This window comes from Drosophila erecta, unplaced genomic scaffold, assembly GCF_003286155.1.
Source record: "Drosophila erecta strain 14021-0224.00,06,07 unplaced genomic scaffold, DereRS2 tig00000279-arrow-arrow-pilon, whole genome shotgun sequence".
Lineage (NCBI taxonomy): Eukaryota > Metazoa > Arthropoda > Insecta > Diptera > Drosophilidae > Drosophila > Drosophila erecta.
The window spans coordinates 1558652-1586314 of record NW_020825216.1 but is presented as its reverse complement, the minus strand read 5'-3'; the positions used below and the strand labels follow the sequence as shown (position 1 = coordinate 1586314).

The 27663-nt window shown below is 43.7% G+C and overlaps 3 protein-coding genes across 3 annotated transcripts in view; 2 read left to right on the top strand and 1 right to left on the bottom strand.

Moving 5' to 3' along the window:
• LOC6551729 (serine-rich adhesin for platelets) overlaps positions 1-27663 on the top strand; it is an 80806-nt gene that overhangs the window by 26620 nt on the left and 26523 nt on the right. The window contains exon 4 of the mRNA XM_026982929.1: positions 26212-26258. The gene's annotated coding sequence lies outside the window, so the exon portion shown is untranslated. The remainder of the gene's footprint in view (positions 1-26211; positions 26259-27663) is intronic.
• LOC6551731 (aminopeptidase N) lies at positions 5309-8453 on the top strand. The gene is made up of 4 exons (XM_001977181.3): positions 5309-5919; positions 5983-7414; positions 7468-7961; positions 8024-8453. The coding sequence occupies exons 1-4, from the start codon at positions 5312-5314 to the stop codon at positions 8283-8285; spliced, it is 2796 nt and encodes a 931-aa protein (XP_001977217.1). The 5' UTR covers positions 5309-5311; the 3' UTR covers positions 8286-8453.
• LOC6551730 lies at positions 21061-22097 on the bottom strand. The gene has a single exon (XM_001977180.3). The coding sequence runs from the start codon at positions 21994-21996 to the stop codon at positions 21121-21123; it is 876 nt and encodes a 291-aa protein (XP_001977216.1). The 5' UTR covers positions 21997-22097; the 3' UTR covers positions 21061-21120.

Genomic DNA, 27663 nt, shown 5'->3' with positions numbered 1-27663 from the left:
CGACGCCTGACGCTGCATTGATAAAACTGTGCTAGGGGTGGGGGGTCTATGGGTTAAGGGGGCTGCGGATACGGGCCAGGAATGGGTTAAAAGTTAAGGGGCGTTGCATGCCCCAGCCGCAGTAAAACAGTTGCAGCTACTGATACAGAAAACCAAGGGGGGCGCCCACTCACCACTCACCAGTCACCAGTCACCACTCACCAATGCGAAATTTTAACAAGATTTCCACAGTTTTGTTAAGGGACAACAAATTTGATTAAATTTATCTTGGGGCCGAGGAGAAATTTGTGTGTGCAGCCGATGAGGTTTCCATTTCCCTGGACACTTCAGCTTTTTAAATTGTAACACTTTTTGTAGCAACAACCAAACATTGTATTTTGTTATGTTAGCCAAGGAAATAAGTTCGATTGCGCTCAACTGGATGAGGAAGTACTTTCAACTTAATTAAGAAGCAAACAGTCTGGATCCATAAGCTTAAAACGTACTTCCTGCGAAACTTCAACAAAGCATCAATCTGAAAATAAAAATAAAACTGAAAATGAAAATGAAAATGCAGTGAAGTAGTGAAATGAGTACCTTGTGTTGTTTACTCGAATTGCATTCTGCAATCACCCCTTCCGTTGATTTTTCATGCTATTTTGCTATTGTAGTCATGCTCTTCCTTTCCTCTCCTTCTTTAGTGGATTTTCACCTTTTCTGCTCATTCTCAACCCACTTGTACCCATTCCCTCTCTTTTCCGTGCACCACACACACTCAATGATATTTTTCAGGAAGGCTAGAAAGGAGTTTTCCTTTGGTTTTCCCGCCCACTTTCGTGTGGTGTTTTTATGTGTCTTTGTTGTTGCTCATTCCGTTGTTGTTTCATTAGATCATTTGAAATTGTATGCCGGGGAGTTGTTGTTGCTTATTTGCATACATATACATACATGTCAGCATATTTAAGCAGTTGGTGAGTGTATATAGCCATTAGCCTTGTGTGTGTAAAAGGAAGCCCGAGTTTTGCATGGGGAAATTGAAACAAATCTTGAACAATGCACCTAACTTTTCTGTTGTTGCCTTTTACCACTGAGCCGTAAGTTATTAGAGCCCCAAAAATGACTGCCCCGAAACGTAGGCAATTCAAAATGCAGAAGCCCCGAATGTGGCTATGTGGCACACAAGCACATACACATACCAACACAAATATCCCACCCACACAGCCAAATAGCCTGCACTTTGACCCCCCGGGAATGCCCGACACTTAGAGAATGCAATTCGAATTTAAAGGCTTTAAAGTCCCCAACTATGTGGGAGGATGGGTTTAGCCTCCTTCTGGTTTATGATGCGGCCCGAACGGCACGTTTAAGCAATTGCAAAAACTTTATGGAGTTTTTTCCTTTATTTCGTAGCCTCAATATGGACACATAGTCGTAGTGCGACTGCTGCTCGTGTTTGGGTCAGTTTTCCGGCTCTTGGCAGTGGATCAAAAATAAATATATGAAGGAATTCTGAGCTTACATTGTCGTTCAAATAAATAGTCAACAAGAAAATATATATTAATAATTATAATTATAATAAAATATATATCGATAAAAATACAAATACGGAAAGCTACATTTGCGAATTTATAACTAATAAGCTAGATTTTATGCATCCATGCTTATTATACTATAATATCCAGCGCAATAAGGTTCCATTTTGCATAAAATGATTGTACAATTGTACAATTACGGTTTATCTTCCCTTTTTTCGTTCATTTTGCTACATTTAAGTAGCGCTTTTGTCTCCAATTGTTAATCCCATTAGTTATTAATTGAGCGCTTAGATTGGCAATGCAATCGAAATTCGACATTTAATTGTTATAATTTTTCGTTCAATTCCATAAATTATAAATCATTAGGCACCAGCCACCACGCCCCGCAGAAATCAACCACCCGCACCGAACAATTTTCGTTGGCAATTATTTCAGTTTCACTCCGCCATTAATTATTTCATTTTTGTGGCTTCCATCTAATGAAATTGCAATAATAACGATTGCCGCAGTTTGCGAGCCACTGCAATGACCTCACAACTGTTATCGCTCCGGAAGGAGCGGTGGGTCTACGGTATTAATCTTTATGGTTACCGGAGGTTTGGTTTCGGGGGACTAAGGTCCGGAGTTGGGGATTGGGTGCTGGTGGTCAGCAGCGTTTCGAGTCGTAAAAACCAACTAACGATGGTCCACGGCAGAGCTGTAAACATCGCCCACAAGTTACTTCCTCTGCTGTTTTTGCACACCCTATATTAAATATTAAATATTGCTACACACTAGCAATGCGATATTGATACTGTTTTGGATTTGAATAAATATCAATCCGCTTCCATACGCATATATTTATACAATACTATATACCTGTAGCGTAGAAAAGTACAAATATGAACAGCATCCTTGTGGAAAATAAATAGCTCATTGAACCTCGGGATGTAGAACAATTAATAAACATTTGATGTGTAATATTTCATCAATTATTTTTGAAATTTTAGATTACAATTTAATTGAACAATTTCTCATGCGTAGTGTATTTATAGGGTATCTCTGGCCTTCAGTAATTTTGACGCGTTTTGGCCATTTGCCTTCTAGCCAAGCTAAGCAACAAAGACAAATAAAAATTGTTGGGCTTTGCTCGCTTTGCGTTTGGCATCTGTCAAAATGGCAGCCAACTTGGCGGGTGGCTTCGGTGGGTGGGTGGTTGGGTGGTTGGGTGGTAAAATTATGGCTGGTTAGTTGGGTGGTGCGAGGCATTCTTAGTGGGTGGTGCTGTCACGCAAACGTTTGAGCAGAAAATGACGATGTCGTTTGCCCTTCCCGCTGAATTTGGCCGTTCCTTCCTTTCCCCCTCTCTTTTTCCCTCCTTCTTTCGCTTCGTTTGCCAGTTGTCTGTTTATAAACGAGTTTTGCATTAAATTTTACAACAGCAGCAACAATGGCATCACCACACTCACACAAAATGGAGACATCAACGTGGCTATATCTCGATGTGTGCTTGAGACAGGTGAACGAACGTACCCATTGCCATCTTGGCCATGACAGTTCCAGTTCCAGTTCCCTTCTCTGCATTTCAACTTTTCCTTCCACCTCGTTGCGCTGATTTGTCGGGGTATGAAATGGGGATATATAAATGTTATGACTTAATAGCGGCTGGAGAACGAAATCATCATTTTCTCGACTCACAATTTCCTTCAGCTTTTCATGGGATTTGCAAGGTGTGCCATGTGAAGTGGCCAAATCAACAGCTTGGCATCCCCCACATACTATGTGCGTATACGTGATATGTGAGTAGAGGGGTATGGAAAACTGAATGGCACCTGGACAACAATCTTCCATCAGTTCCATCAATCGAAAGCAATTTAGACAGATGGTGGGGTAGCTGGGGTACAGTTTCCCCCATCAAAAGTAACAAAATCTTGGCGCAATACTGTACACAAAAAGGCAAGCAACGTTTAACTTACAAGTTGATGCGAGTATATCTGAAACCACACACTCATGATCGTAATTGACTTGACTGGAAAATAAGGGCACTATCAGCATCCAAGGTAGAGTGGAGCCTATTGAGAACCGAAAGGAAATCGAAGGAAATTCTACTTGGCTGACAATTGAACAGACTTAATTCACTGACTGCAGTTTCCAACAATTGGCCTGTGGAAATCGACTTTATGAACCCTCGGCCATGCATCAAAAAACCAACCCACCATCTCAGTCAGCACCTCCGACCTTCCGCCGGGCATTTGGCTCTCAGTTTTTCTGGCTTTCAAGCCTCGTCCTGTTTTTCCTTTCCCTTTTTTCTCCCTTCCAGGTTTTTCTTTTTTTTGGTTTGGTTTGGTTTGGTTTGGTTTATGGGCAGCAACTGAGGGACTGCGGCAGTTTTGGCATTTGCCAGCAATCCACACGCACACACACAAACAGACGACAGCTGTGTGTGTCATGTCCAGAGCCATAAATCATTTATTTGAAAATTGCTATTGTATTGCGGTTTAATAGCATGTGATCATCATCATCAGCAGCAGCCACACGAGCGCCACCTTGCGGACAGTGGCACACACTACGTGTCGTATTCATAGCCAACTTGCATCGTTACATTTAATATCCCAGAAATCAGAGAAGGGCCAGAGGTACACGAAAGGTCAGTAGTATGAAAATGCTGGCTTGCATGGCCCATCATGCCCATTAATTATAATGCCGCAACGGCGACTGTCGAGGGGTCTCAGCCGACTTCCGTTCGGCCCAGGAACACGCCCCCTACGCCACCCACGCCCAGTGCCCCCCAAAAACCAACACCACCATCACCACCACCACCCACACAGAGAAACATATGCCGCACGTTCGGTGCCTTTGTCGCCTTTTTGTGTCGTGTTGTGGCAGTGATTTTCCTGCCTCGATTTTGCCGCCGGGGTAACGAGGTCATTTGGCAATATACCAACACAAACAAAAATTATGTTATTGGTCAATGTATTTATGAGTACGCCAGGCTCTGGCCCCTAAAAACACAACTCTCCGTTATACGGACAACAGAAAGCGGACAGCGGACACCGAGCACCGGTATACTCAAAGGTATATATGTATGTATATTCGTATATGTATGCATGCCGCTCTGCGAAAATTGCACGAAAATTGGAAATTTATTGCCCAAGCCTCACACATACACTTACACACACACACGCGCGCACACACACACACACACACACACACACACGCACAAGATAACGAGTGAAAGAGGAGACCAACCAACATGCGCTAATGACATTATGCTGTGGTTTGTCGCCCCTTTTCGTCCGAGCCCCGCCCACAGTCCGCCCCCCATTTAGCTCCATGAGTGCGATTTCGATTGGATTCCTTTTCGTTCCATCTGCAACACTGATGAAAACCACAAATTCGGATACAGATTCCATCCGTCCACACTCCGAATTATTGCTTCTTGCCTCAAACAAACGAAAGTTTCGCAATAATTTGCATTCATATTTCTGTTACTGTATACGAGAAATAGGTTATTGCTCCTCAATTAAATCTACATCCATTGGGAATTGCTTTTGTTGTCGAATAACTTGAGCTCTAGACATTTCCAAGCAATTATGAGATATATATTTTGTATACAACATGTTTCACTTGACTTTGCTTGCCGACGAATTAATGAAACCTGCTAATAGAAATACCAGTATGCGCTTGTGCGAATATATACTAGGTATAGAATTGTCGAATGCTTTGTGTTTTTTGTTGGCTGGCCTGACGAATTTCCAATTAGGCACACACTTGACTCGGCTGAGAAACATAAACAAAGTAAATCAGTCCTTGAAATCATGCAACTGAGCTACCTGGCAATACTCACCGCCCTGTTTTTCCACCTACCAGCTCACAAAACCGATGCCAGTCGCCTTCCAAAGTGGTTGGTTCCCCTCCGCTATCGCGTGGACATCGTGACGCGGATCAACCAACCTCACCAGCCCTTCGGCGGTATGGTGGTCATTGATCTAAGATCGGAGAGATCGACAAACAGAATAGTGCTGAATTCCCACGACTTGGCGATTGGCAAGCGGGGGGCGGTGACCCTGTCCATCAAGGGTGGCAGCTCAGTGCCGGTCAGCAGTATACAGATGGACATTAAACTGAGTCGACTGACTGTGTACGTAAGGAGTCCTCTCAAGATCAACGTCACTTACTCCTTGCGGGTGGCATTTACTAGTGTGTTGAGAGGTGACAACAATGGATTCTATCGCAGCAATTATGTGGATCATAATACTACTTTAACCCAATGGCTGGCGGCCACCCAGTTCGAACCGAACCACGCCCGCGAGGCATTCCCCTGCTTCGATGATCCCATTTTTAGGACACCCTTCCAGATCAATCTGGCACATCCGCATCTGTACCGCGCTCTATCCAACATGCCCGTCCAGCGGACCACGCGCCAGTGAGTAGCGATTCCAAAATGATACTCAAATGTACTGTACTGCTATCGTCCTGATAACTGAAGTGCCAGCCTGAAGGACTACGTGTGGACGCAGTTCGTCGAGAGCCATCCAATGCAGACGTACCTGGTGGCCTTCATGATCAGCAAGTTCGACAGGCCGGGTTTCACGTCCAGCGAGCGATCGGATTGTCCAATTAGCACGTGGGCTCGTCCGGATGCACTGCCGCAGACGGAGTTCGCCAACATGGTGGTGGCACCGTTGCTCTCCTTCTACGAAGACCTCTTCAACAGTACCATCCGGCAGAAGAAGATCGATTTGGTGGCACTGCCGGATTTCGCCTTTAAGTCGAAGGAGAACTGGGGCATGCCCACCTTCGCGGAGGAATCTGTTTTGTACGATAGCCAACGGAGTTCCATGGACGATCAACAGCGCGTGGCACGGGCTGTGGCCATGATTGTGGTGAACCAGTGGTTCGGCAACCTGGTCTCCATCGCCTGGTGGCACGAGATCTGGCTGAAGAACGCCTTTGCCCTGTACCTCTCGCGTTTTGGTGTGCACAAACTGCGTCCGCAGTGGGATTACCAGGAGCGGCACGCCCTGCAGCTCTACCTTTCGGTCCTCGACTACGATGCCCATGTAAATACGGATCTGGTGACGGCATCGGTGCCCGATGAGAGTCACATTTGGGCGGCGTACAATGAGATTGGGGAACGCAAGGCAGCCGTGCTCTTCGATATGATGCACCGCGTCATGGGCGAGGAGGCGTGGCTGACCGCACTGCGTCGCTATCTGGCTGAGTATGCCAATCGCACCGCCACATCCTCGGACTTTTGGAGAATTTTGCAACTGCAGGTGGACCGCAATGGACGCTTGGGCAAGGGTCTGAATATCACAAGGATCATGAAGTGCTGGCTAGGCCAAGCGGGATATCCCCTGCTCACCGTCACCCGGAACTACGACAATAGTGCGGCTATCGTAAGTCAGCAGCGTTTCTTCGTCACTCCGCAGTTTCGAAACCAATTGTCCAAGAATCCGTGCTGGTGGGTTCCGCTCAGCTATACCTGCCCCAGGTGCAAAAATTCGGAAATGATGTCCTTCAGCCGCTGGCTCACCTGTCCGACCTCTAAGTCTTCGAGTAAATCTAATACCGTTCTACTGGACAAACTGGAGGCGGGGCCCAATGATTGGATACTGCTCAATGTGGAACACTCGGCTCCATGCCGCGTGAACTATGACCTCCACAACTGGCAGCTGCTGAACAAAACGCTCGCTGATCCCACAACCTTTCGTCTCATCCATCGTGTAAACCGCGCCCAGTTGGTCGACGATCTATTCAGTTTTGCCTGGAGTGGCGACATTGAGTATGACATGGCCCTGGGCATGCTCGGCTATCTTGAGCACGAGGACGAATTCGTGGTCTGGGCAGCCACCGAGGTAAACTTCGAGCGGATCAACAACGTGGCCAAGAGGAACCCAAACTATCTGATCTATAAGGTGGGTGCACGGATCTTTGAAAGGCATAAATCAGTGTGTTCGCTTTGTCGCAGACCTACATGCGCCACCTTCTGGAGCGGCAGTTCCAGCGGGTGCTATCTTCGGACTTGGCCAGTTCCTCGGGCAACATGACCCACCGCCCCGTCATCATCAGGCTGGCCTGCGAGTACGAGCTGCCCGCCTGTGTGAGTCTCGCTCGTAGGGAATTCTTAAAGGGAACGCCGGCGAAGGGCGGATGGATGACCATTCGAGAGCGGGAAACGGTCTTTTGCACGGCGGTCAAGTTCGGCACGGAAGGGGACCGTGATACCGTGGAGTCGATGTATAAACGCTCGAACTTTGCCGCCGAGAAGGAATCGCTCTTGACCGCTTTGGCCTGTTCGCGGAACGCCGTCGTCCTGCAGAGAGTCCTTGAATGGACGTTCGAGAGCTCGGGAGTGCGAAAGCAAAACGCCAGGCGAACCTTCAAGGCTCTGGTCTCGAACTCTTTGGGCTATCGTTTGGCCAAGAAGTACGTTTCCACCAATATGCAGAACATACGCAACTAGTAAGTGCCGGACATGTGGTGCATTTCCGATTTTAAAATATTATAATTCTGACCGCCCAAAGTTGCAGCAACTCCACCGACAAGGTTGTAAATCTCATGAGACCGCTGATCGAATACCTGGCCACTCCCAAGGAACTGCTCTTCTTTAGCAAGTTCTTCAAGGAGATCCTGCGGGACATGCAAGGCAGTGAGCGACTCATCAAGATCCTGCTGGAACGTGGCAGGGATAACATCCACTGGCAGCGCACCAAGTTCCGCCCAATGTTGCGGGCCATTCGCGACATAGTCCTTTGGCGGAGTCGGGCAAATCGGATATCCAACTAAAGAGCATTGATCGCAATTAGAACGCACATAATGGTCCAAATGTTAAATGTCCTAACTCAATGATCACGCAATTACGGGCCCAGACGATTGGCTTGTAAGCTTGGGCATTTAAATGTTTGCCATTCGCTGAATTTGTAGCGAAATTCTCCACCTATACATTTTTATATTTGACCATTTTGAACCCCTTATCGAAAATGGGAAAATTTGTTTTTTTGAAAATCATAAAAGTAGGGATAGGCATAGTGAGTTATGTTTATTAGGAGCAGTCTCCATTTTAGTTATGCCTTCCTTTATGGCCAAGTTGTGGCGAAAACCCCGTTTGAAAATATAAGATTTTTGACAACATTTTTTGTCTATTTTTTCGATAGCAATAAAAATAGTTGTCCAAAAGTGGAGTGGCATACCTCGTTCAATTTGTAACAAAATTCGCTATCCACCTGTGTTCAAACTTGAAAATTTTTATTTTTGACCGTTTTTTGCAAATTTTGATGGGGGTACCCCTTAAAAAAAATGCGAAAATTTGTTAAATTTTGTTTTTCCGAAAATCAAAAAAGAAGGAACAGGCATAGTTAGCTATGTTTATTAGCAGCACAAAACTGTCTTCATTTTAGCTCTGCCTTCTTTTTTGGCTAAGTTATGGCGAAAACCCCGTTTGAAAATATCCGATTTTTGACAATTTTTTTTTTATAATTTTTTTTTGTTAAAAATAATCAGAATTTTTGCGATAGCAATAAAAGTAGTTCTCCAAAACTAGAATGTCATATATCGTTGAATTCGTAACAAAATTTCCCATCGACGTGTATTCAAAAAAGTAAATTCTAATTTTTTTCCATTTTTCGCAAATTTTGATGGGGGTACCCCTTATAAAAAATGTGAAAATTTGTTAAAATTTGTTTTTCCGAAAATCATAAAAGTATTGACAGACATGGTTAGCTATGTTTATTAGCAGCACAAAACTGTCTTCATTTTAGCTGTGCCTTCTTTTTTGGCTAAGTTATGGCGAAAACCCCGTTTGAAAATATCCGATTTTTGACAAAATTTTTTTTATAATTTTTTTTTGTTAAAAATAATCAGTATTTTTGCGATAGCAATAAAAGTAGTTGCCCAATCCTAGAATGTCATACCCCGTTGAATTCGTAATAAAATTTCCTATCGACCTGTATTCAAAAATGGAAATTCTATTTTTTTGCCATTTTTCGCAAATTTTGATGATGGTATCAAAAATTAAAAATGTAGAAAAGGTATATATTTCGGATATATTAGCTTATATTCAAGTGAATTCAATAAATATGCGTACCATGAGCACCTTACAAATTATGCAAAGTTGCTTTAGAGCGGTGTCAGCTTTTCGCTTAAAGACTTTCGCTAACCAGCGATTTTCCCAGAAGACCCGGCTCTAAGCTCCTCGCTACGCATCTACCCAGATACCCGACGAAATTCGACCCAGCCTAACAACGTAACTAACGCGATCTCATGGGTGGTGGTCACGCCTGCTCTCTTTTACCTCCTTCCGTTTGGTGGCAATTAGTGAGCTGCCTCCGCCGCTGCCTATCTGGTCCTGCCAGTTTGCCAGCTATGCTGCATGCCAGTTGATGCTGCACACATAGTTGCCATTTGCAGGCAGCGATTTCCAGTTGCTGCATCATTCAGATGCGCCTCGCAACGCAACGCATCGCATTAGCAGGCCACACGAGGCAGCCAAGTGACAACTGACAATTGACAACTGGCAGCTGATGAATGGTGGAGATGCCACAGCATGAGCGGGAGGATTGGGTGTGGGAGGTGAAGGTGGAGGTGGAAGCAGCTGCCTTAAGGCGCTTAGCTCCCCTGCGATGGTTTTCCCCCTCGGCGGCATCTACAATGGTTATGCAATTCGCCTTTGACAGCGCTTGGCTATCTTTTCGGGACATTTCAGTTTCGGGTTTTGTATATCCATTAGCCAAGAGGCCAACATTCATTCATTACCATATTGTATGGCTGTTGGCCATGAAGAGGCATCAATCAGCGCCTAATTAGCTTCTTATTTGCATCGCTGTTGGTGTTTCGCGGTGTGATGTTGCTTATTACGCATACGCCGCGTGGCCGACGCAAACAAAGTGCTAATGACGTGATTCTCAAGTTTCAGCGCGTTCACACATATATAAATATACATATATGTATATATACTCGCTTATATGTATCTTCACAAACAAATATATGTAACATATCTGATGACAGAGTGCGAGCAGAGTTGAGCTATCATTTATTCAGGAATCCCTAGGCAAACCAAAAGTACAGAGAAGAAGAATGTCTCGCAATAAATGAATTGCAATTGAAGTATACAATTCGCTTCTTTGAAGCGGATTTCGGTCGGGGAGCTGAGGAATGTAAAGGGTCAGAGGTCAGGCGTCAGTAGTTTTGGACAGTGGCTAGCCAAGCGTCAAACATCGGCCTGTTTGTATTTACATGTTCTTGATTTGAGCCAAGTTACTTCCTTCCTCCCTTCCTTCCTTCCATTCAACCTTCGTTTGTTTCCTTCCTTCCTTTTCGGCTTTTGTTGGCCATTTGGCTGCAGCTTGTCTTTGTTTGACCGGCCTTTTGTTTCAGCCTTTTCCATTATTTAAATGCAATTTTAGATGCCAGATGCCAACCACCCGCTCAGTCATAGTTTTTCCTTCTTTCATTGCCATTTTCCCCGGCCTTGTATTTGTCACATGAGCAACTAATTGTCTGTTCCTCGGACATTCAATATGCCTGGCTCGGCCTCATCCTGTCCACTGCATAATCCTTTTGCCATGGATCCCTGAAGCCATCCAATCTCTGGAATGACAATCCAAACCCAATCCCACCCACCGCCGTGTATTAATTACACCGAGCGGAGGGATAGTTAGCATATTATGATGTCTATGTCCCTCAAATCCCCACCCGGATCCAGTCCAGTTGTTATCCTGTTCTCCTGGTTGCCACTGGCCAGACTAATTGAAAATATTGCATACTGAAAATCGCATAAAATTAATTGCCATGCATAATCAATGAGCTTGCAGAAATAAATTGAAATTTAATTGAAATGTTGCATGTAAATAAATAAATAAGTAGTGAAGTGGTAAGCGAGAAGTTTGTAAATAATGCAGGTCAAGGAAATACCAGCGCGACATCGACTAATTTGATTCGCGTTTTTTCGTACAGCAGTAATTATAAGTAGAAACTGATAGTTTATATTTAATTGCAGTCAGTTACTAATTCAGCAATTTAGCTCTTTAAAGGGCCCAATTGACCTGTTGCCCATTGCAGAACCACATTGTAAGCCAAAAAACAAGCCAGACCATTAGCGCAGTTGTCATTGGCCTTTAAAATGCAGCTAAATAATGCGGTTGAGCTTGGCCTGGCCAATTAATCCATCACAATTAGCGCTACCCTCACCCATGGTGGTGCAGTTGCTCAGTGGTGGTTTGGTGGTTCGGTGGTTCAGTGGTTCAGTGGTTCAGTGGATGGGTGGCTGCATTGATTGACTGGCAAACAGTAGCGGCTGCTGCGGAATCAGAAACATCAGCAGCCAATGGGAAAACCAACAGCATTTCGCCCCCTGATGTTGACGTTGATGGGTGTGTGTATGGTGATGCATACGAGTATGCGGATGCAAATGCTGATCCTGATGGCCCTCATGTGCTGAGGAGTGAGTCGCCACTTTCTGTTTGCATTTCAGATTATCATTGCATATTTCTGCGCACACCACCCACCAACCACCCACCAACCACCAACCACCACCCCGTTTGGTAATTCCCAGTGGTGCTCTGCTGTCCGCCTGTGGTTGGACTTGATTTTTTTGCACTTTTTTTGCCTTCGTTAGAGAGTTTTCACTTCCGTCTGCTCGCTGGATAAACCTTTTGGCAACATGAAATGTAAAAATATTATTGCAATGTGAGTGTTTAAGTGTGTTTTTTGCATTTGAATTGTTGTTTATATATTGTTTCGTCTGGTTTCCACACACACACACAAGTCCTGCACAGAAAGTTGGGTATTTCAGCACCACCCAAAGCGGAAATGCCCAACGAAAAGCATAACTCTCAAAGGGTATAACTAGTGCCTTACTATCCCGATTTTAACAGTTTTTGCTGCGCTGTTAACGCCATTTTGTTGTGTAATGGCTCAGAAGTTTGCTTGCTCTATCTCCCGTCCCATTTTCGGGCTGAGTGTTTTGTGCTTTTAATCGCTTTGTTCATTTTCAAATGCCAGATGAGTAAGTCAGCACACAGGGAGAGTGAACAGGACGAGTTTGGACAGTTCCAGGACATGGCTGGACATTTTAATATTTATTCATTTACGCCGTGTTTGCCCAGCACACCAATTTCGGCCAATGATTTACTGGCCATCAGAACAAAGCAGCGGGGATACAATGTATAAAATACATAATAGTATATTAAGGTATTACATAGCCTCCACACCTCCATACCTACATACACATATAACAAACATATAACAGATTCCCCGTATAGGTAGCGTCAAAATTGCATTGTAAATGAGTAATTTTGTCATCGTAAATCGGTTTGTTTGCCTTTTCGGTCTTGTAAACACGTTCGTCCGACATTCATTATGCACGATTCCAATTAATTGATTTTTTTTTTCAATTACCGGAGATTTTCCGGGTAAATGGTCGCACTAAGTGCTAAGCTGATGAGGCTTGAATTTTTACGGTTTTGCGCTCATTTAAATTGCATACAAAGCACACTCTATTTTGGCTAATACAATATGCTCTCAATTTCGGTCATTTTAAAGTTCAGTTAGGCTCATTAAGCTGTTTACCTTTGGCATACAGCGTTTCCCATCTAAAAATTAATTTCCGCCTTTCTTTGATTCCACTTTGACCCAGCACAAGTGTATTAATTTACACAATTTCTGCGCAGATTTCGGTTTCTCCTATTTCATTGAAAGGTGCGCATCAAAAGCCATCTTGTTAATTGCAAAAACATATTTTCAAATTTTCTGCTTTAATTTGTCATTGACCAATTAGTCAAATAACATAACATTCCCGTAATCTCCATTTAACTGATACCTTTATGCGTGCCAGTTAAAATTGCAAAGCCAATATTCTCCATTGACGAGTAAATTAATCGTTGTCACATTTTGTCCAATTAAAATCAAATTTCCTTAGCGATGGTCGACAAGTGAATTGTGATTCGTTTCTTTGAAGGAAACAACTTCAGCATAATTATAAGCAAGCCAAGTCAGCAGTGCGTATGAGTAATATAGTGAAGCTTGATTGGGCAACATGTCGTATGAGTGATATTATTTTCCTTGCAAGCTCTATTCAATTGCTGTAGCTTTAGGCCGATAAAATCGTTTTGGCATCAACATGTTTCCAACGATGAGTGACTTGCCTCACATCGATTCCATGCAATTTTCTAAAGAGAATGGTTCTTCGCATTTTGTGGCCGTTGCCAGTTAACGGTTTTTGCTATTAATGAATGTTTATGCCTGCGTGCGAGTGTGTGTGTATCTATGGCTGCTGTAGGCGGGAAAGTGTGGGGATGGCAAAGAGGGCGTGGCCAGCAAGCCAGCAGTGTAATGAGCATCGAAATCGCCTGGTTAAGCACTTGTAATTATTTCTCATTCGATATTAATGCGCCCGAAAGCATGCTGCACTTTTCCATCCCACCGGCATTTAGCCCATCGCGCGTTTTTTCACATTTTCCGCCCGTCTCACCTCCACGCCAATGCCACTCCCACTCCCACTCCGGTTTTCCCGCTCCGATTCGCCTTTGTTCCGAGCGAGCATTTAATTGAGGTTTATGCGCGCGCTAAGTGCGGCCTCCAAAACTTTTCAAGAGTGGGCAGGCGGGTGGAAAGCAAAAAAACGTCCTGGCAAGTGGAAAGTGGCTTAAAGTAATTTAATTATGACAAATTGGATTAGCAGAGGGGGTTGGGAGTGCTAACGTCGACCTCCCAGCTCTTTGTGCTTATTTTTTTAAATTTATTTTTTTAATGCATGCATTCAAGCCTGGCGTGCGCGCGTGTGTGTGTGTGTGTGTGACCTTTATCCGGTGTGGCTTACATAAAGTGTGTGCGTGTGTGTGTGTGCGCTTGTGCGTCTATGCAGCTGACATTAAAAACAATTTAAATGCATTTTAATAGTGGAAACTGCAATGGCCCCAACCCCAACCACTCTACCTCTATCTCGGCATCGGCGCCATCGTCAGTTGTTGTCTCTTAATTTATGGCATTTTAAATGCAATTTACTGCCTCTGCAGGCAGTACTCAGTACTCAGTACTCAGTACTCGGAACGGAAAACTGGAGTGCTCAAGGCTGCTGGCTTGGAGATCCAAAAGTGTTCGGCGTGTTGTGCCGGAATCCCAGTAACTATTATGTCCTTCCCGCCGCAGCAACAAACACTAGACACCAAAACTTCAGCAATCAGGGCTATGAAAGTTGTACTGCTATAGAGTTGAGAGCCCATTTCTATTCCCGTTCCCGTTCCCATTCCCGAAACCCCGAACATGTATATTGTATCTTGGACCTTTTGTTTGTTTCGGCCTGCCACTCACTCTGTTTTATCTACACCAAGTTCCGAGTTACCATTTCCCTTTTCCCAGTTCCCAGCTCCCAGTTCCCAGTTTGTTTGTCCTGTCTCTTTGGACTCACTGGTCTCTGGTCCATGGTCTCACTGGCCTGGCTTACTTTAATTGTTAATTTGGCTTATGGCTTCTTCGTTTTCGTCGCCCGCCTTGACCACAAATCATATTCTGCCCCAGGGGATCGGACTCGCCGACAGGGGAGGACTCACTTAAGGTGTCTTCGCCTTCAGCTGCGCAGTTGTTTTGCGGCATTGTGACGATGGCAAATGGGAATGGGATGTGGAATGGGCCAAGTGTAATCAAAACCAAATTGCTGAAATTATTATTTAATTAATATAGGAGCCAGCTGTGATTTGCCTTTCAATGATAGACTGCGGCGCCATATGGTTGGCCCTCGTCCTGGTCTTGGGTTTCTGGTTTTTGGCAGGCCCGAAGATTAAAGCATTATGCCGAATTTTCAATTGTCCACTTACAACAGTTTTCGGCACTAATTTCAGAGGGTTTAAATGGGCAATAAGTGAGTTTAGTCAAATACATTTGCAGCGTGCTTGAATTAATAAGCCGAATTAATTGGTTCCTTACACGATTGGACAATGTGCAAATTATTACATGACAGAAATTAAGAAGTTTCTCATTAAATGGATAGTAAAGAAATAAGAAATTATAATAAAGTAAAGATGGCTAATGAAAAGATTATGCTTATCACAAAGAGCAAGACCACAGCTCAGTGGCTTTTAAGAATAACATAGCATAGAATAACTTGACCGAAAAATTATGAAAACATTTCGGCCAGGTCTCTTCCTGCTTGACATTATTTGTTTAGGATATCGCAGGATTTGCCAGGGTCTTCGCAGCTACCTCAGCCGCCCTTGAAGTGGGCGTGGGCGGAAGCGGAAGTGGATGTGGAAAAGCAATGGCCGCCCCAAGGCGAGGGCTGCCAACTCGGCAATAACTCAATAGCTAAATCAATTGACGCTCGACGAAAGTGCAGCTTATACACCGTCATGGCCAAGACCCCTCCTCCCCCTCGACCACTTCTTTAACCGCTGCTCAAAAAGTTTCTCGGCCAGCTGGCGTTGTTCTTGCCAATCCTTGAGAGCTGCAGCATCCCTAACCCAGTCCTCCACTTCGTCCTCCATTCCCTCGACAGCTACAAAACAAAAAGTCAAATTGAATTACTTTTGCAACATGGCAGCGACGCCGAGGCAGCCACTTATTGTTGTTCGGATGCAGTAGTTGTTGCCGCTGCCATTATCCTTGTAGTGTTTCCGTACAACAGTGGCAACAGCACCTGGCCGGCGGCATGGGAAGGTTCCCGGTTCCCATATCCCATCACCCATCTCCCCTCGCCCACCTGCCTACCCGCCCACCTCCATCCTGCGAAAGTCCATCCAAGTGAAAGGCTATTGAAAGAAGAGTCCTTGGAAGGAGAGGGTGGGGTCCTCCATGCTGGAGGACGACGGTTTGGCCAACACTTGGCCAGATATCTCCAGCAGGCTGCACTGCATCCGAGCATCAGTGTGGAAGTACATTCTAAAATCTTAGAAATTTATATTAAAACTGGGTTTGTAGAAATTATAGACGTTAGTTCTTCGTAAAGCCATAAAACACTAGTTTTTACGAATTTTCTGGTTCTATTTTAAATAAGAAATACAAAAATACACGAAAAATTCTTTGCTGTGCAAGCGAATTTTGTGTGCTTTGTAAGCAGAAATGTGCGAACTTCCGAGATGCACTGGAATATGTGGGTGGCGACGCCGGAAAGAGGGGGCGTGGCAGGGTCGTCGGAAAGTTGGAAAGGTGTCGTCTGAATGCGGAGAAAGGGGTAGGGGGCAGGTGGCAGGGGCAGAACTTTTAAACGCCGTCGCACAATGGCAAACATTTCGCTGCATAAGTTACTCCCTGAATTTTGTTCCTCCCATTCACTATGTGTATTCCAGTGTCGCTCCTTCAAGTTTTGCGCCATCGTCCAGGGTCTTTTGTCTGTCCTTATACAATGCAAGTTAATTCAGCACCAACTCGGGCAACAGCTGCTCCTCCGGCCACGCCCCCTCTCCTTGTGGCGCCCCCCAACAACTTGTTGGCGTTGTTTCCTGTCAATCAGCACCATGCCCCCGCTTCTGCAACTCCCCGCGCCATTTAAGCTGCATTGTTTGTGGCAAGAACAGAACAGAACGGAACAGGACAGGACGGGACTACGAAGACGGGGAGAGGGGAAATACAAAACGAAAACATAATCTAAATTTTGTAATTGTCCGAGAAAGGACCTCGTTGCCCCGTGCGGCAGATGATCACAAAGAGTGGGAGAGATGGATGAATTCAGTTGGATTTGTTGCCAGTCACTCAATCTCATTCCGCTCACTTCTGACTCCCCCAGCTGTCCTCAACTGCAAAGTCCTGCTCCTCTTGCTCCTTTTGTAATCAGCTGAAGAGCCATCTTCTGACATGTCTAATACAATATCTTCCACTCAATTTGACGCTGTTCTGTCATCCAATCCAATTTTCATTCCCTTTATTATAGCTGAATAACTCCCTAAAGCACTTGCTTTAAAAGTTAGTAAAAGTTAAGGAAATCAAAAAAAAAGTGTTTTAAAAACTTTTCAAAATCTGATATTTTCAAACGGGGTTTTCGCCATAACTTGGCCAAAAAAGAAGGCACAGCTAAAATGAAGACTGTTTTGTGCTGCTAATAAACATAGCTAACTATGCCTATCACTACTTTTATGATTTTCGGAAAAACAAATTTTAACAATTCTTCACATTTTTTATAAGGGGTACCATCATCAAAATTTGCGAAAAATGGCAAAAAAATAGAATTTACTTTTTTGAATACAGGTCGATAGGAAATTTTGTTACGAATTCAACGGGGTATGACATTCTAGTTTTGGACCACTATTTTAATTGCTATCGCAAAAATACTGATAATTTTTATCGACAAAAAACAAAAAAAAATTTTTTTTTTAAATCTGATATTTTCAAACGGGGTTTTCTTGATAACTTTGCCAAAAAATGAGGCACAGCTAAAATGAAGACAGTTTTGTGCTGCTAATAAACATAGCTAACTATGGCTATCACTACTTTTATGATTTTCGGAAAAACAAAATTTAACAAATTTTTGCATTTTTTTTAAGGGGTACCCCCATCAAAATTTGCGAAAAATGGCAAAAAAATAGAATTTACTTTTTTGAATACACGTCGATTGGAAATTTTGTTACGAATTCAACGATATATGACATTCTAGGTTTGGACAACTATTTTTATTGCTATCGCAAAAAAACCGATTATTTTTATCAAAAAATAATCATAAAAAAAATGTTGTCAAAAATCGGATATTTTCAAACTGGGTTTTCGCCATAGCTTAGCCAAAAAAGAAGGCACAACTAAAATGAAGACAGTTTTGTGCTGCTAATAAACATGGCTAACTATGCCTATCACTACTTTTATGATTTTCGAAAAAATAAATTTTAACAAAATTTCGCATTTTCGATAAGGGGTACCCCCATCAAAATTTGCGAAAAATGGCAAAAAATTAGAATTTACTTTTTTGAATACACGTCGGTGGGAAATTTTGTTACGAATTCAACGGGGTATGACATTCTAGGTTTGGACAACTATTTTTATTGCTATCGCAAAAAAACGGATTATTTTTATCAAAAAATAATCATAAAAAAAATGTTGTCAAAAATCGGATATTTTCAAACTGGGTTTTCGCCATAACTTAGCCAAAAAAGAAGGCACAGTTAAAATGAAGACAGTTTTGTGCTGCTAATAAACATAGCTAACTATGCCTATCCCTACTTTTATGATTTTCGAAAAAATAAATTTTAACAAAATTTCGCATTTTCGATAAGGGGTACCCCCATCAAAATTTGCGAAAAATGGCAAAAAATTAGAATTTACTTTTTTGAATACACGTCGGTGGGAAATTTTGTTACGAATTCAACGGGGTATGACATTCTAGGTTTGGACAACTATTTTTATTGCTATCGCAAAAAAACGGATTATTTTTATCAAAAAATAATCATAAAAAAAATGTTGTCAAAAATCGGATATTTTCAAACTGGGTTTTCGCCATAACTTAGCCAAAAGAGAAGGCACAACTAAAATGAAGACAGTTTTGTGCTGCTAATAAACATGGCTAACTATGCCTATCACTACTTTTATGATTTTCGAAAAAATAAATTTTAACAAAATTTCGCATTTTCGATAAGGGGTACCCCCATCAAAATTTGCGAAAAATGGCAAAAAATTAGAATTTACTTTTTTGAATACACGTCGGTGGGAAATTTTGTTACGAATTCAACGGGGTATGACATTCTAGGTTTGGACAACTATTTTTATTGCTATCGCAAAAAAACGGATTATTTTTATCAAAAAATAATCATAAAAAAAATGTTGTCAAAAATCGGATATTTTCAAACTGGGTTTTCGCCATAACTTAGCCAAAAGAGAAGGCACAACTAAAATGAAGACAGTTTTGTGCTGCTAATAAACATGGCTAACTATGCCTATCACTACTTTTATGATTTTCGAAAAAATAAATTTTAACAAAATTTCGCATTTTCGATAAGGGGTACCCCCATCAAAATTTGCGAAAAATGGCAAAAAATTAGAATTTCCATTTTTGAATACACGTCGGTGGGAAATTTTGTTACGAATTCAACGGGGTATGACATTCTAGGTTTGGACAACTATTTTTATTGCTATCGCAAAAAAACGGATTATTTTTATCAAAAAATAATCATAAAAAAAATGTTGTCAAAAATCGGATATTTTCAAACTGGGTTTTCGCCATAACTTAGCCAAAAAAGAAGGCACAGTTAAAATGAAGACAGTTTTGTGCTGCTAATAAACATAGCTAACTATGCCTATCACTACTTTTATAATTTTCGGAAAAACAAAATTTAACAAATTTTTGCATTTTTTATAAGGGGTACCCCCATCAAAATACAAAATACAAAAAAATACAATTTTTGGGCTATTCAATGGATCCCCAGAGATGATCCAAGTTTGTGGACTCTCTGTTCGATGCAGTGAACGAATTGCTTGTATTTTCCGCCCCTTTTGCGTTGGCAATTTGGCCAGCTGAAACTGAAACTGGAATTGGGAAATTGGGTCAGGACATGGACCAGCCGGCACTGGGGCAACTGGGTCAGTGAAATAAATAATGAATATCGTTGCCAGCAGCAGGGCAAACAATAACAATAGCAACAACAATAACAATAACAATAACAATGGGCAGAAACAATTCAACTCTCGAGTTGCAACTTGCAACACGCTCGCTAAGCGGCTGCATTAAAAGGCCACTCAAACACACAGCGAGGCGCCAAAAAGTGGGTGGCGAAAATATAAAAACAATGCGCCAGGCCTGCCTCGCAAACCAACCCACCCTCCTATTCCCTATTTTTTCTCTCGGTGTAGGCTCACAAAATCGAAATGTTGGAAAAAACAAAATGGAAAGAGCGGGAGAAGGGGCGCAAATTTTGTAGTTGGCAGGCAAAAAGCTGGCAACAAATGATGAAATGCTAAAATGCATATAGCGGCAAGGGACTGGGCATGTTTTTTTTGCAGGGGGTGGTGGGTGTTGGGTGGCTGGGGGGCTGGGAAAGGACGGGGAAAGGACTCCTGAAGTGAGCGCTTGATTACACTGAAATGCACTCAAAAGTGGCGAACGCAGCGATGCCGCCGGCAAAAGCAATCGAATCGAAAAGCAACAACAGCCATACGTATACGTATGTACTCGTACACATATACAAATGCACATACGTTGGACCGCCGCCCCCGCGAATATGCCACGCCCACTCGCACACATCGAAAGCCCAAGGGCTGAGCCAAAAAACTCCACAAATTACATTTAAGTGACGCAAAAGTTAAGTGAAACTCATTGCGAAAATCGCGGATAGATGCAATGTGGCACGACTGCCTGTGAAGGAGGTGGCGCCTGGTGGGCCGAAAAGGGGGAGGGGGTACGGTGTGGCAAGTGGGCGATGGTGCAACACGACTAAGTGCTCTGGCTTGCCGAATGTAGGCACTTGAACTATTTTTGTTCTCTCGCCCACTTACATACGCATCGCCAGTTGTTTATGGCTTTGGGATGTTTCTGAAGCAACCAATGTGGGCTTTATGTGCGCCTCTTTAAGTGCAAGGAACACGATTTATATACCCCTTCTAGCGAGTAATATGCAGCTATGATATATACATAATCAACATGCTTAGAAAATCCCAATTGTGTAAAAAAACTATATTTAAACCTATTCTAGGATCGAAATGAATAGACTGCGTACTGTTAGTTTGTGTCCACAGCGAGCAAGTCACTATGATCCAGTCCGAGCTTTGGGGAGGATTCCCCTCCGCCTTTGGCAACTTTGCCGCTCTGCTGTACCTGCGCATCGGACATCTCCTGCGATCCCGCGGATGACCGGATTGGTGGCTGCCAGAGAACCTCAGCCGGATACACGATAGCCCGATGCTTGCCGCCGTGGAGAATCACCTCGAAGTGGTGGTACTCGGCCATCACCACGTGCGGCTTGCCGGCCTCGAGAAAGCTCCTGATGGGAGCCAGGGTTATGCCCTGGCAGTTGATATACACTACTGAGATATCCAGATGCAAAGCCGCCTCATAAACGTTGGCCATTTGGCTGCCCCAAATGGCGGCACTTACAAATGGCACACGTTCGGTGGCCAAAAGGCGGGGTAATTCGGCGGCAGTGCGGAAAGTGTGCAAAGTCACCACCGAACTGGGTCGCGATCCTCCAAAGAAACTGTGATCGAATTCGCATACCATAATCGGCGAGGCATTGGACATTTTGAATCGGAAATGAATGTCGTCCGGCGTCAGCATGCAGACCACTTCCGCCTTGAGGCAATCAATCATTTTCACTGCCCTCAAATGGCTGGCGTGGGTGGCCGACTGGTGGTACATCGGTTCCATGGAGCTGCGCACTTGATCACAAAACGAATTCCTCATCGTCTCGTGGACAAACACACTGACCACCAGGCCAGGAGCGAAGGGTTGCTTCAGGGTTCGCAGTAGCGGCTGTATCGCCGTATTCACATCGGCATTCTGGCAGATGACCAGCAGTGTGGGATCCTTCCAGAACAGATCGCTTTCGTCACCGGGAAAATCCGGCTGGCGCCATGTGTACGGAGTGTGTTTCGGCATCCTAAAACACTAGAAGTTTTTGCCACAGAAATGTATATTACTTTTGAATTTGGGCTAAGTGTAGTTCCTTTCGGATTGAAATTTAACTTGTTTTGATTTCAGCTAAGCGCACACAGTCATTCTATCCTAAGGCTACTATTTAAATCAGGGTGGTCCAAAATTGTCACTGAACATGCTAAAATCACATGCCCGTGGTAAGCTAATAACATTTCGCATAGCTACTGTGTTTAGTTTAGCACTTGATTAAAGCAACATCTACTGTTTAGCTATTTAGCTTAACTAGATGATTACGCAATTGAAGTAAGCCATAGCTTTAGAGCCATGTTAAATGCCGTGCGTTATGTCCTGTCCTGAAAAATCGAATTGATAACTCAATACGCTCGGACGTCGTACAGAATCCGGAATGTATATCTTTTTCTGCGTCCTGCTTGGATATTAGTTTCCCGGCAAGGAAATGAACGTTGACTGCTGTCCTGTGCCATCTACATCCATCCATCTCCGTCACTTAACAACGGAGACAGAAGCAGAAATACAGACAGAGAAACGGGGCAATGGAAGTATGAAATGGAAGTATTCTCTGCTTCTAGGTGGATTCACTTGTGCTGTAGCCTCATTTGCCACATGGTTTCGTTTCGACTCCCTCGAGAGTGGTATACTCCGTATTTCCCAGTGGGCTATTGCAGTTTTACGCGAGCAACACGTGGCTTTTCCTGCACTAATGATGCATTCTCACTTGCAACACTGCCACATTGCAGCAGCAGCATCCTCTTGTCTATTATCCGGCGCCCCAGTTTACTTGAGTAGAATGCAATCTCCCTGCTCAGAGCTCTGAGCTCTTAGCTTTCTGCATCCAAGCTCCCTGCCTGCCACATTTCCGCACTTATGAGAGCAAACAACCAACCACGTCCCCATGCCATCCAGGCATTCAACCATGTGCCATGTGCCATGTGCCATGTGCCATATGCCATGTGCCATATGCCAACTGCCTCAGCGTGTGCAGCTTCCATTCCTCAACTCAATTCAAATCCCCAACTACCAGTGACAAAATCCTGCCCAACCTAACCGGATTTATTGTGCATTTTGGCATAACGAAAATGTTATTAAACACTATTTGGAGCTCAGTTAATATACTTGCACTAAAAGTATATTACTTTCCGAAAGAAACTACCCACTATTGCTACGATTGGGGAAAGGTTAGGTAAATGCTCATAAGACGAGAGTTAGTTGAAGTAAAAGAAAATGTCCACAAATATTAATGGTCCTCAAAATGCAGTTTGCATGGAAACTGGCTTGCACTAAGTAAGAATGTTGATTTTTCACGGTAGGAGGCTGAACTTCAGTGGGGCGGAATTTCAGCCGTAAGAAATCCTCTTTTGGGTCCACCCAATGGATATTGTCCTGCATTTTACCTTCTTTCATTTTGCTTCTCACCCCTTTTTTTTTTTTTGGACCTTATTTCGGAACGACCAACCAAATGGCACTTTGTGTGGCAATGTTGTGAGAGACGCTCGATAAACACGTTGCGCAAAGAAATCGTTGCATAAATTAAGGCTTAATATCCTGACCTCATCGATGTGACTGCGACTGTGCCTGTGCCTGAGCCAACGTTGATATCGGGTCAATACACAAAGGAGCCAAGGCGTAGCCACGCCCACTCAGCGATTACTTTTAGCCGTCAGCAGATTGCAATTTTAAGCTGCCACCGAGCATGAAGGAAAAGGAACAAGTTCGAATCCAAATCCAGAATCGTTCAATTTTTCAACTCCGACAAATGAATATTTAAGGCCACAAAAGTGTGAGGAAGCCAGTGGTCAGTGCCAAGTGAAAAGTGCCAAGATTTACGAGCTGTTCTCTCCCTGCGATTCTTTTGCTTTTCTTTTGCCAAAGTCAGACAACCTTGGGAAATTGACTTTTGCCGTTGGCCTGGATTTTACTGCGTACATTTCCAACAGAAATATGCCCCCAAGTCAGAACTAGGAAAAATTCAATAGAAAACAAAATGATGAAGGAAAAAAAACGAGAAATTTGGATTGCCATCAAAGATTAAGGAGGCGAAAAATCACTTCAACAAATATAATGACAAACAAATTGACAAATATATACTTACACTTTTTAAATCGGGCAAACGCTTTCCATTATTCTTTGTATATCCGCTTTGTTTTCCCCAAATAGCGTATTTCATAAACTATTTAACATAGTTGAAATTGAATAGAAATTGTTTGGTCTCGTCAAATTTGTAAGCGCTTCTGGGATTTCACTTCATTTGAACACGTATTTCTACTATTCATTTCCAAGTTACAATTGCAATTGTTGCTGCTGGTTTCTTTACGGCCCTTTTAAGTCATTTTTCAGATCGGCGAAATCAATGTGTAGCTTTTATCCTTACTGCACAACTAGCAAGTAGGAGGGCCAAATCAATAACCAATACAACACTTGGCAAGGCCAAGTTAGCTTAACCGTTGCCCTGCGAACAGTTGCCGTTGCCAAGCTGAAAATGGACAGGTGGTGCTGGAGGGGATTCCCCAGGGGGCCATAAATTAACAGCCCGACGGCGAGAGCGAAAGAAAAGCCAGGAAAAATGCCGGCAAAAATCTCAATTCTCCCCGTCACTGCTGGCCGCAGCAAAGAAAAGCCGAAAAAAAGCCAAACCAAACTGAATTAAAATTTTCTGCATGAGCCCGCAGGAAAGTGAACAACAGTCGCTTTTATAAGTGCTGGCAAAAAAAAAAAAAAAATAACAAATGAAACACAAGATGACACAAAAATGTTATCAAATATCTGCTTCCGGTGAAATGGCGATGACAACAAGTGTCGCAGCCAATTTGCAGCAGAAAAATAAGGGGAAAAAAAAGAAAAACCAGAGGACACGACGAAGGGCAGCACTGTAAGAGATTGGGCCGGACCGGGAAGGACCAAGCAAATTGTTTATTGTTTCATAATTGAGAGCGAAGAGAAGCCAGGACCTCACCTAATACGCCCACTATCCGCTTACTCACCTCCCGTTTTCCACTTTCCACCCATTTTCCGCCCCATTTTTCATGTCGGAGACATCGTATCCGATTGCCGGCGGCTGTCCATGCAGCTCCTCCAGTTTTTCCATCAGCACTCCTTTTTAGCCCATAATGCCACAGATGGCAGTGAGCTTAGGTGTCTAGCGGGTATTTCACTGAACGCTTATGAAACTAGATAAAAGCCAGTAACTGCTTGAGTTTACTTTCCGAACATTGTAACTAGCTTTTTCAACTTTTTGCTTTTTTCGGCCACATTGTTAATTGCCCTAAATCACATAAATTCCAACCGCTGCTTGAAGCGTTTTATCATGACCATTTTAAATGATTTTCAAGAGCTCAGGTGGCTGCCCATCAATTGCTGTCTAAGCAGCTGTTCAGATCCTGCGAGCAGGTATAAAAAAAAAAAAACTTCATTAAGCATTGCTCAACAATAACATTCATTCTCATTCAGACACACACACACGCACGCAGTCCGTAGATTTATAAGCATTTTACACCTGTGGCGCCTTTTTATGCCTGCCACCCCTATCCCCCCCCTTCCACCCACTGCTCACTACCGCCCACTACCACCCACTACCACCCACCATGCATCAAATGGTTGAATGAAACTGCTGAGCTTCCCGTTTGGGCACGTGTAGGAGTATGTGTGTGCGTGCAAACAAGCTGAAAATTCATTAAACTGAAGCAATAAATTCTTTTAATTGTTTTCTTTGCCAAGCGCCCATTCCCCCGCCCTGCTATTTATTTAATTCATTTCCCTTCTCCCTTTCCTCGCTTGCTTATTTGTTCTTTATTTTCCTTAGCAACATTTCCATTTGGCAACGGCAAACATTGTTTGGCCATCCCGTTTTCCCAAGCTCGCCAGCATTTTAATGTTTTACGTGATATGTTTGGCATGTCTTTGACGTGGTCTCCTCCATTTCGCCCCACCTGAGTCCTGTCATTAATTCCTTTCAATTTACCAAAAGGGGGGAAAAAATATGTATGAGAGGCGCCCGCAACTGGAGAATCTAACGAGTGGGGGCGGCATGCCTCATTAGCAGGTACAGTCGCGGCCCGAAAAGTTTGACAGTTGCATCATTAATACAATACTTGTTCGAAGTAGATGGGCTGGTGGGGTGGTCAGGGGTGTAATGAACTGGCAGAGTTGTCGGGAACTTAACTAATGGATTTCTTATTTGCTCTGCTCTCATTTCACTTACAGGTGTCTCCGGCATCGACTTGTTTCATGTTGTAACTCGAGGACTTTCGGTAAGTACTACCACCCTTGCCGCACCGAAACATGGTCAGCAAATGACAAACAGTTCCAAATAACAGAGGTGAACTGAAAAGTATTTGGGTTTCTCTTCGAATTGTTGCGTTCGAGGAGCCGCACAAACTTCGACCAGAGGAAGGAACAACAGCGGCAGGATAACGGCGAGATTGTCCTGCAACTGCAAGTTTCGATTTAGTTTTGAGGTCAGAGATGGACACTGGAATGGGGGGATAGAATGCACTGGCATTAAGGTTACAGTTCTGGCTGAGCCACACAAATCTTCCTTGCGCTTCGTCCTGCAAGAAAGATAAGCGGACGGACAATGTTTTCCGATAAAGCGGACCAAGTTGTGCAAGTCCCACTGAAGGGGTATTAAAGCTGGCACTTGGAGCAGTCAGGTGGGAGACTTAAGACCACTCGGATTGAGGAACGGCGTTGGGCAAGTGTTCTCGTGCTGGCTAATGGGAAGACACAGGCTAATGGGAAGACTTTAAATGCAATTTGAAAATTGTGGAATGCGTTCAAATGTTACAGTACAACAGTACCTGCGAAGAATCCATCAGTTTATTGAGCACCAGCCAATTATGGCTTCATAAATTAGATTTCCATCGATTTCCCTCTTACGGAAAGCCAGTTAAGATAAAGTTACATTATAGCCCTACTTTGTGCACTTAAGATAATCCCGATAGTTGACAGTTTAGAAACTTGCACACACAAGTCATTTTGGGCTCAAATTATCCCACTTATGTGCATTACATCACACAACAGCCCACTTTCGTGTGACCTTTTGGCATTTTCGTCTCTGTTCGGACAAATTAAAGTGCATTCAGTGTCGTGTAGCAGGTGCAAAGGAATTAGCCAGAATGCCTTAATCAGTCTGAATCAGTTGCCATGGCCTGACAGGCATCAGTGCCGCCCCTTCGCCGAGTAAGGAGTCCTGAGTGCCCACTCCTATGTCCTGTAACTGGAGTCCAGGACACTGGACATATGCTGGCCGTCTTATGCTGCTGTAGCTGTAAAAAAAGAAGGGAAAATACAGATCGGAATGGTGCTTACGCTGCAGTGGAGAGAGCAGCACCTGGCCGGGCTTAAGTCCATGCCAATATATTAAACTTATTGTGCCCGGCAGGTAAACCTGCCCCTGCTCCATGGCTGCCCCTCGCCTTGCCCCTCGAGTGTTGCCCGGTGGCCGTTGTGCACTTCCGGCCGCCGTCCTTGCGGCAACGTTTGACATTGCGCAAAGCCAGTGGAGTCCTTCTGTGCCGGGCACATCCTGCATGCTCCAGCATCCAGCCTGCACCTCCGACTCGCCTCCCCTCCATCTCCGCGACTCCATCTCCGGCTTGCTCGCTGTTCATTTCAGGAAATGCATTTCGTCAGCGTTAAATGAAAACGAAATTG

What these genes read in the sequence shown, in the direction of transcription:
- LOC6551730 (XM_001977180.3), bottom strand. Translation starts at nt 21,996, where the DNA reads ATGCCGAAACACACTCCGTACACATGGCGCCAGCCGGATTTTCCCGGT.
- LOC6551731 (XM_001977181.3), top strand. Translation starts at nt 5,312, where the DNA reads ATGCAACTGAGCTACCTGGCAATACTCACCGCCCTGTTTTTCCACCTA. An exon ending in CAAACTATCTGATCTATAAG is followed by an intron (nt 7,415 to 7,467) that starts GTGGGTGCACGG and finishes GCTTTGTCGCAG; the next exon opens with ACCTACATGCGCCACCTTCT. An exon ending in ATGCAGAACATACGCAACTA is followed by an intron (nt 7,962 to 8,023) that starts GTAAGTGCCGGA and finishes GACCGCCCAAAG; the next exon opens with TTGCAGCAACTCCACCGACA.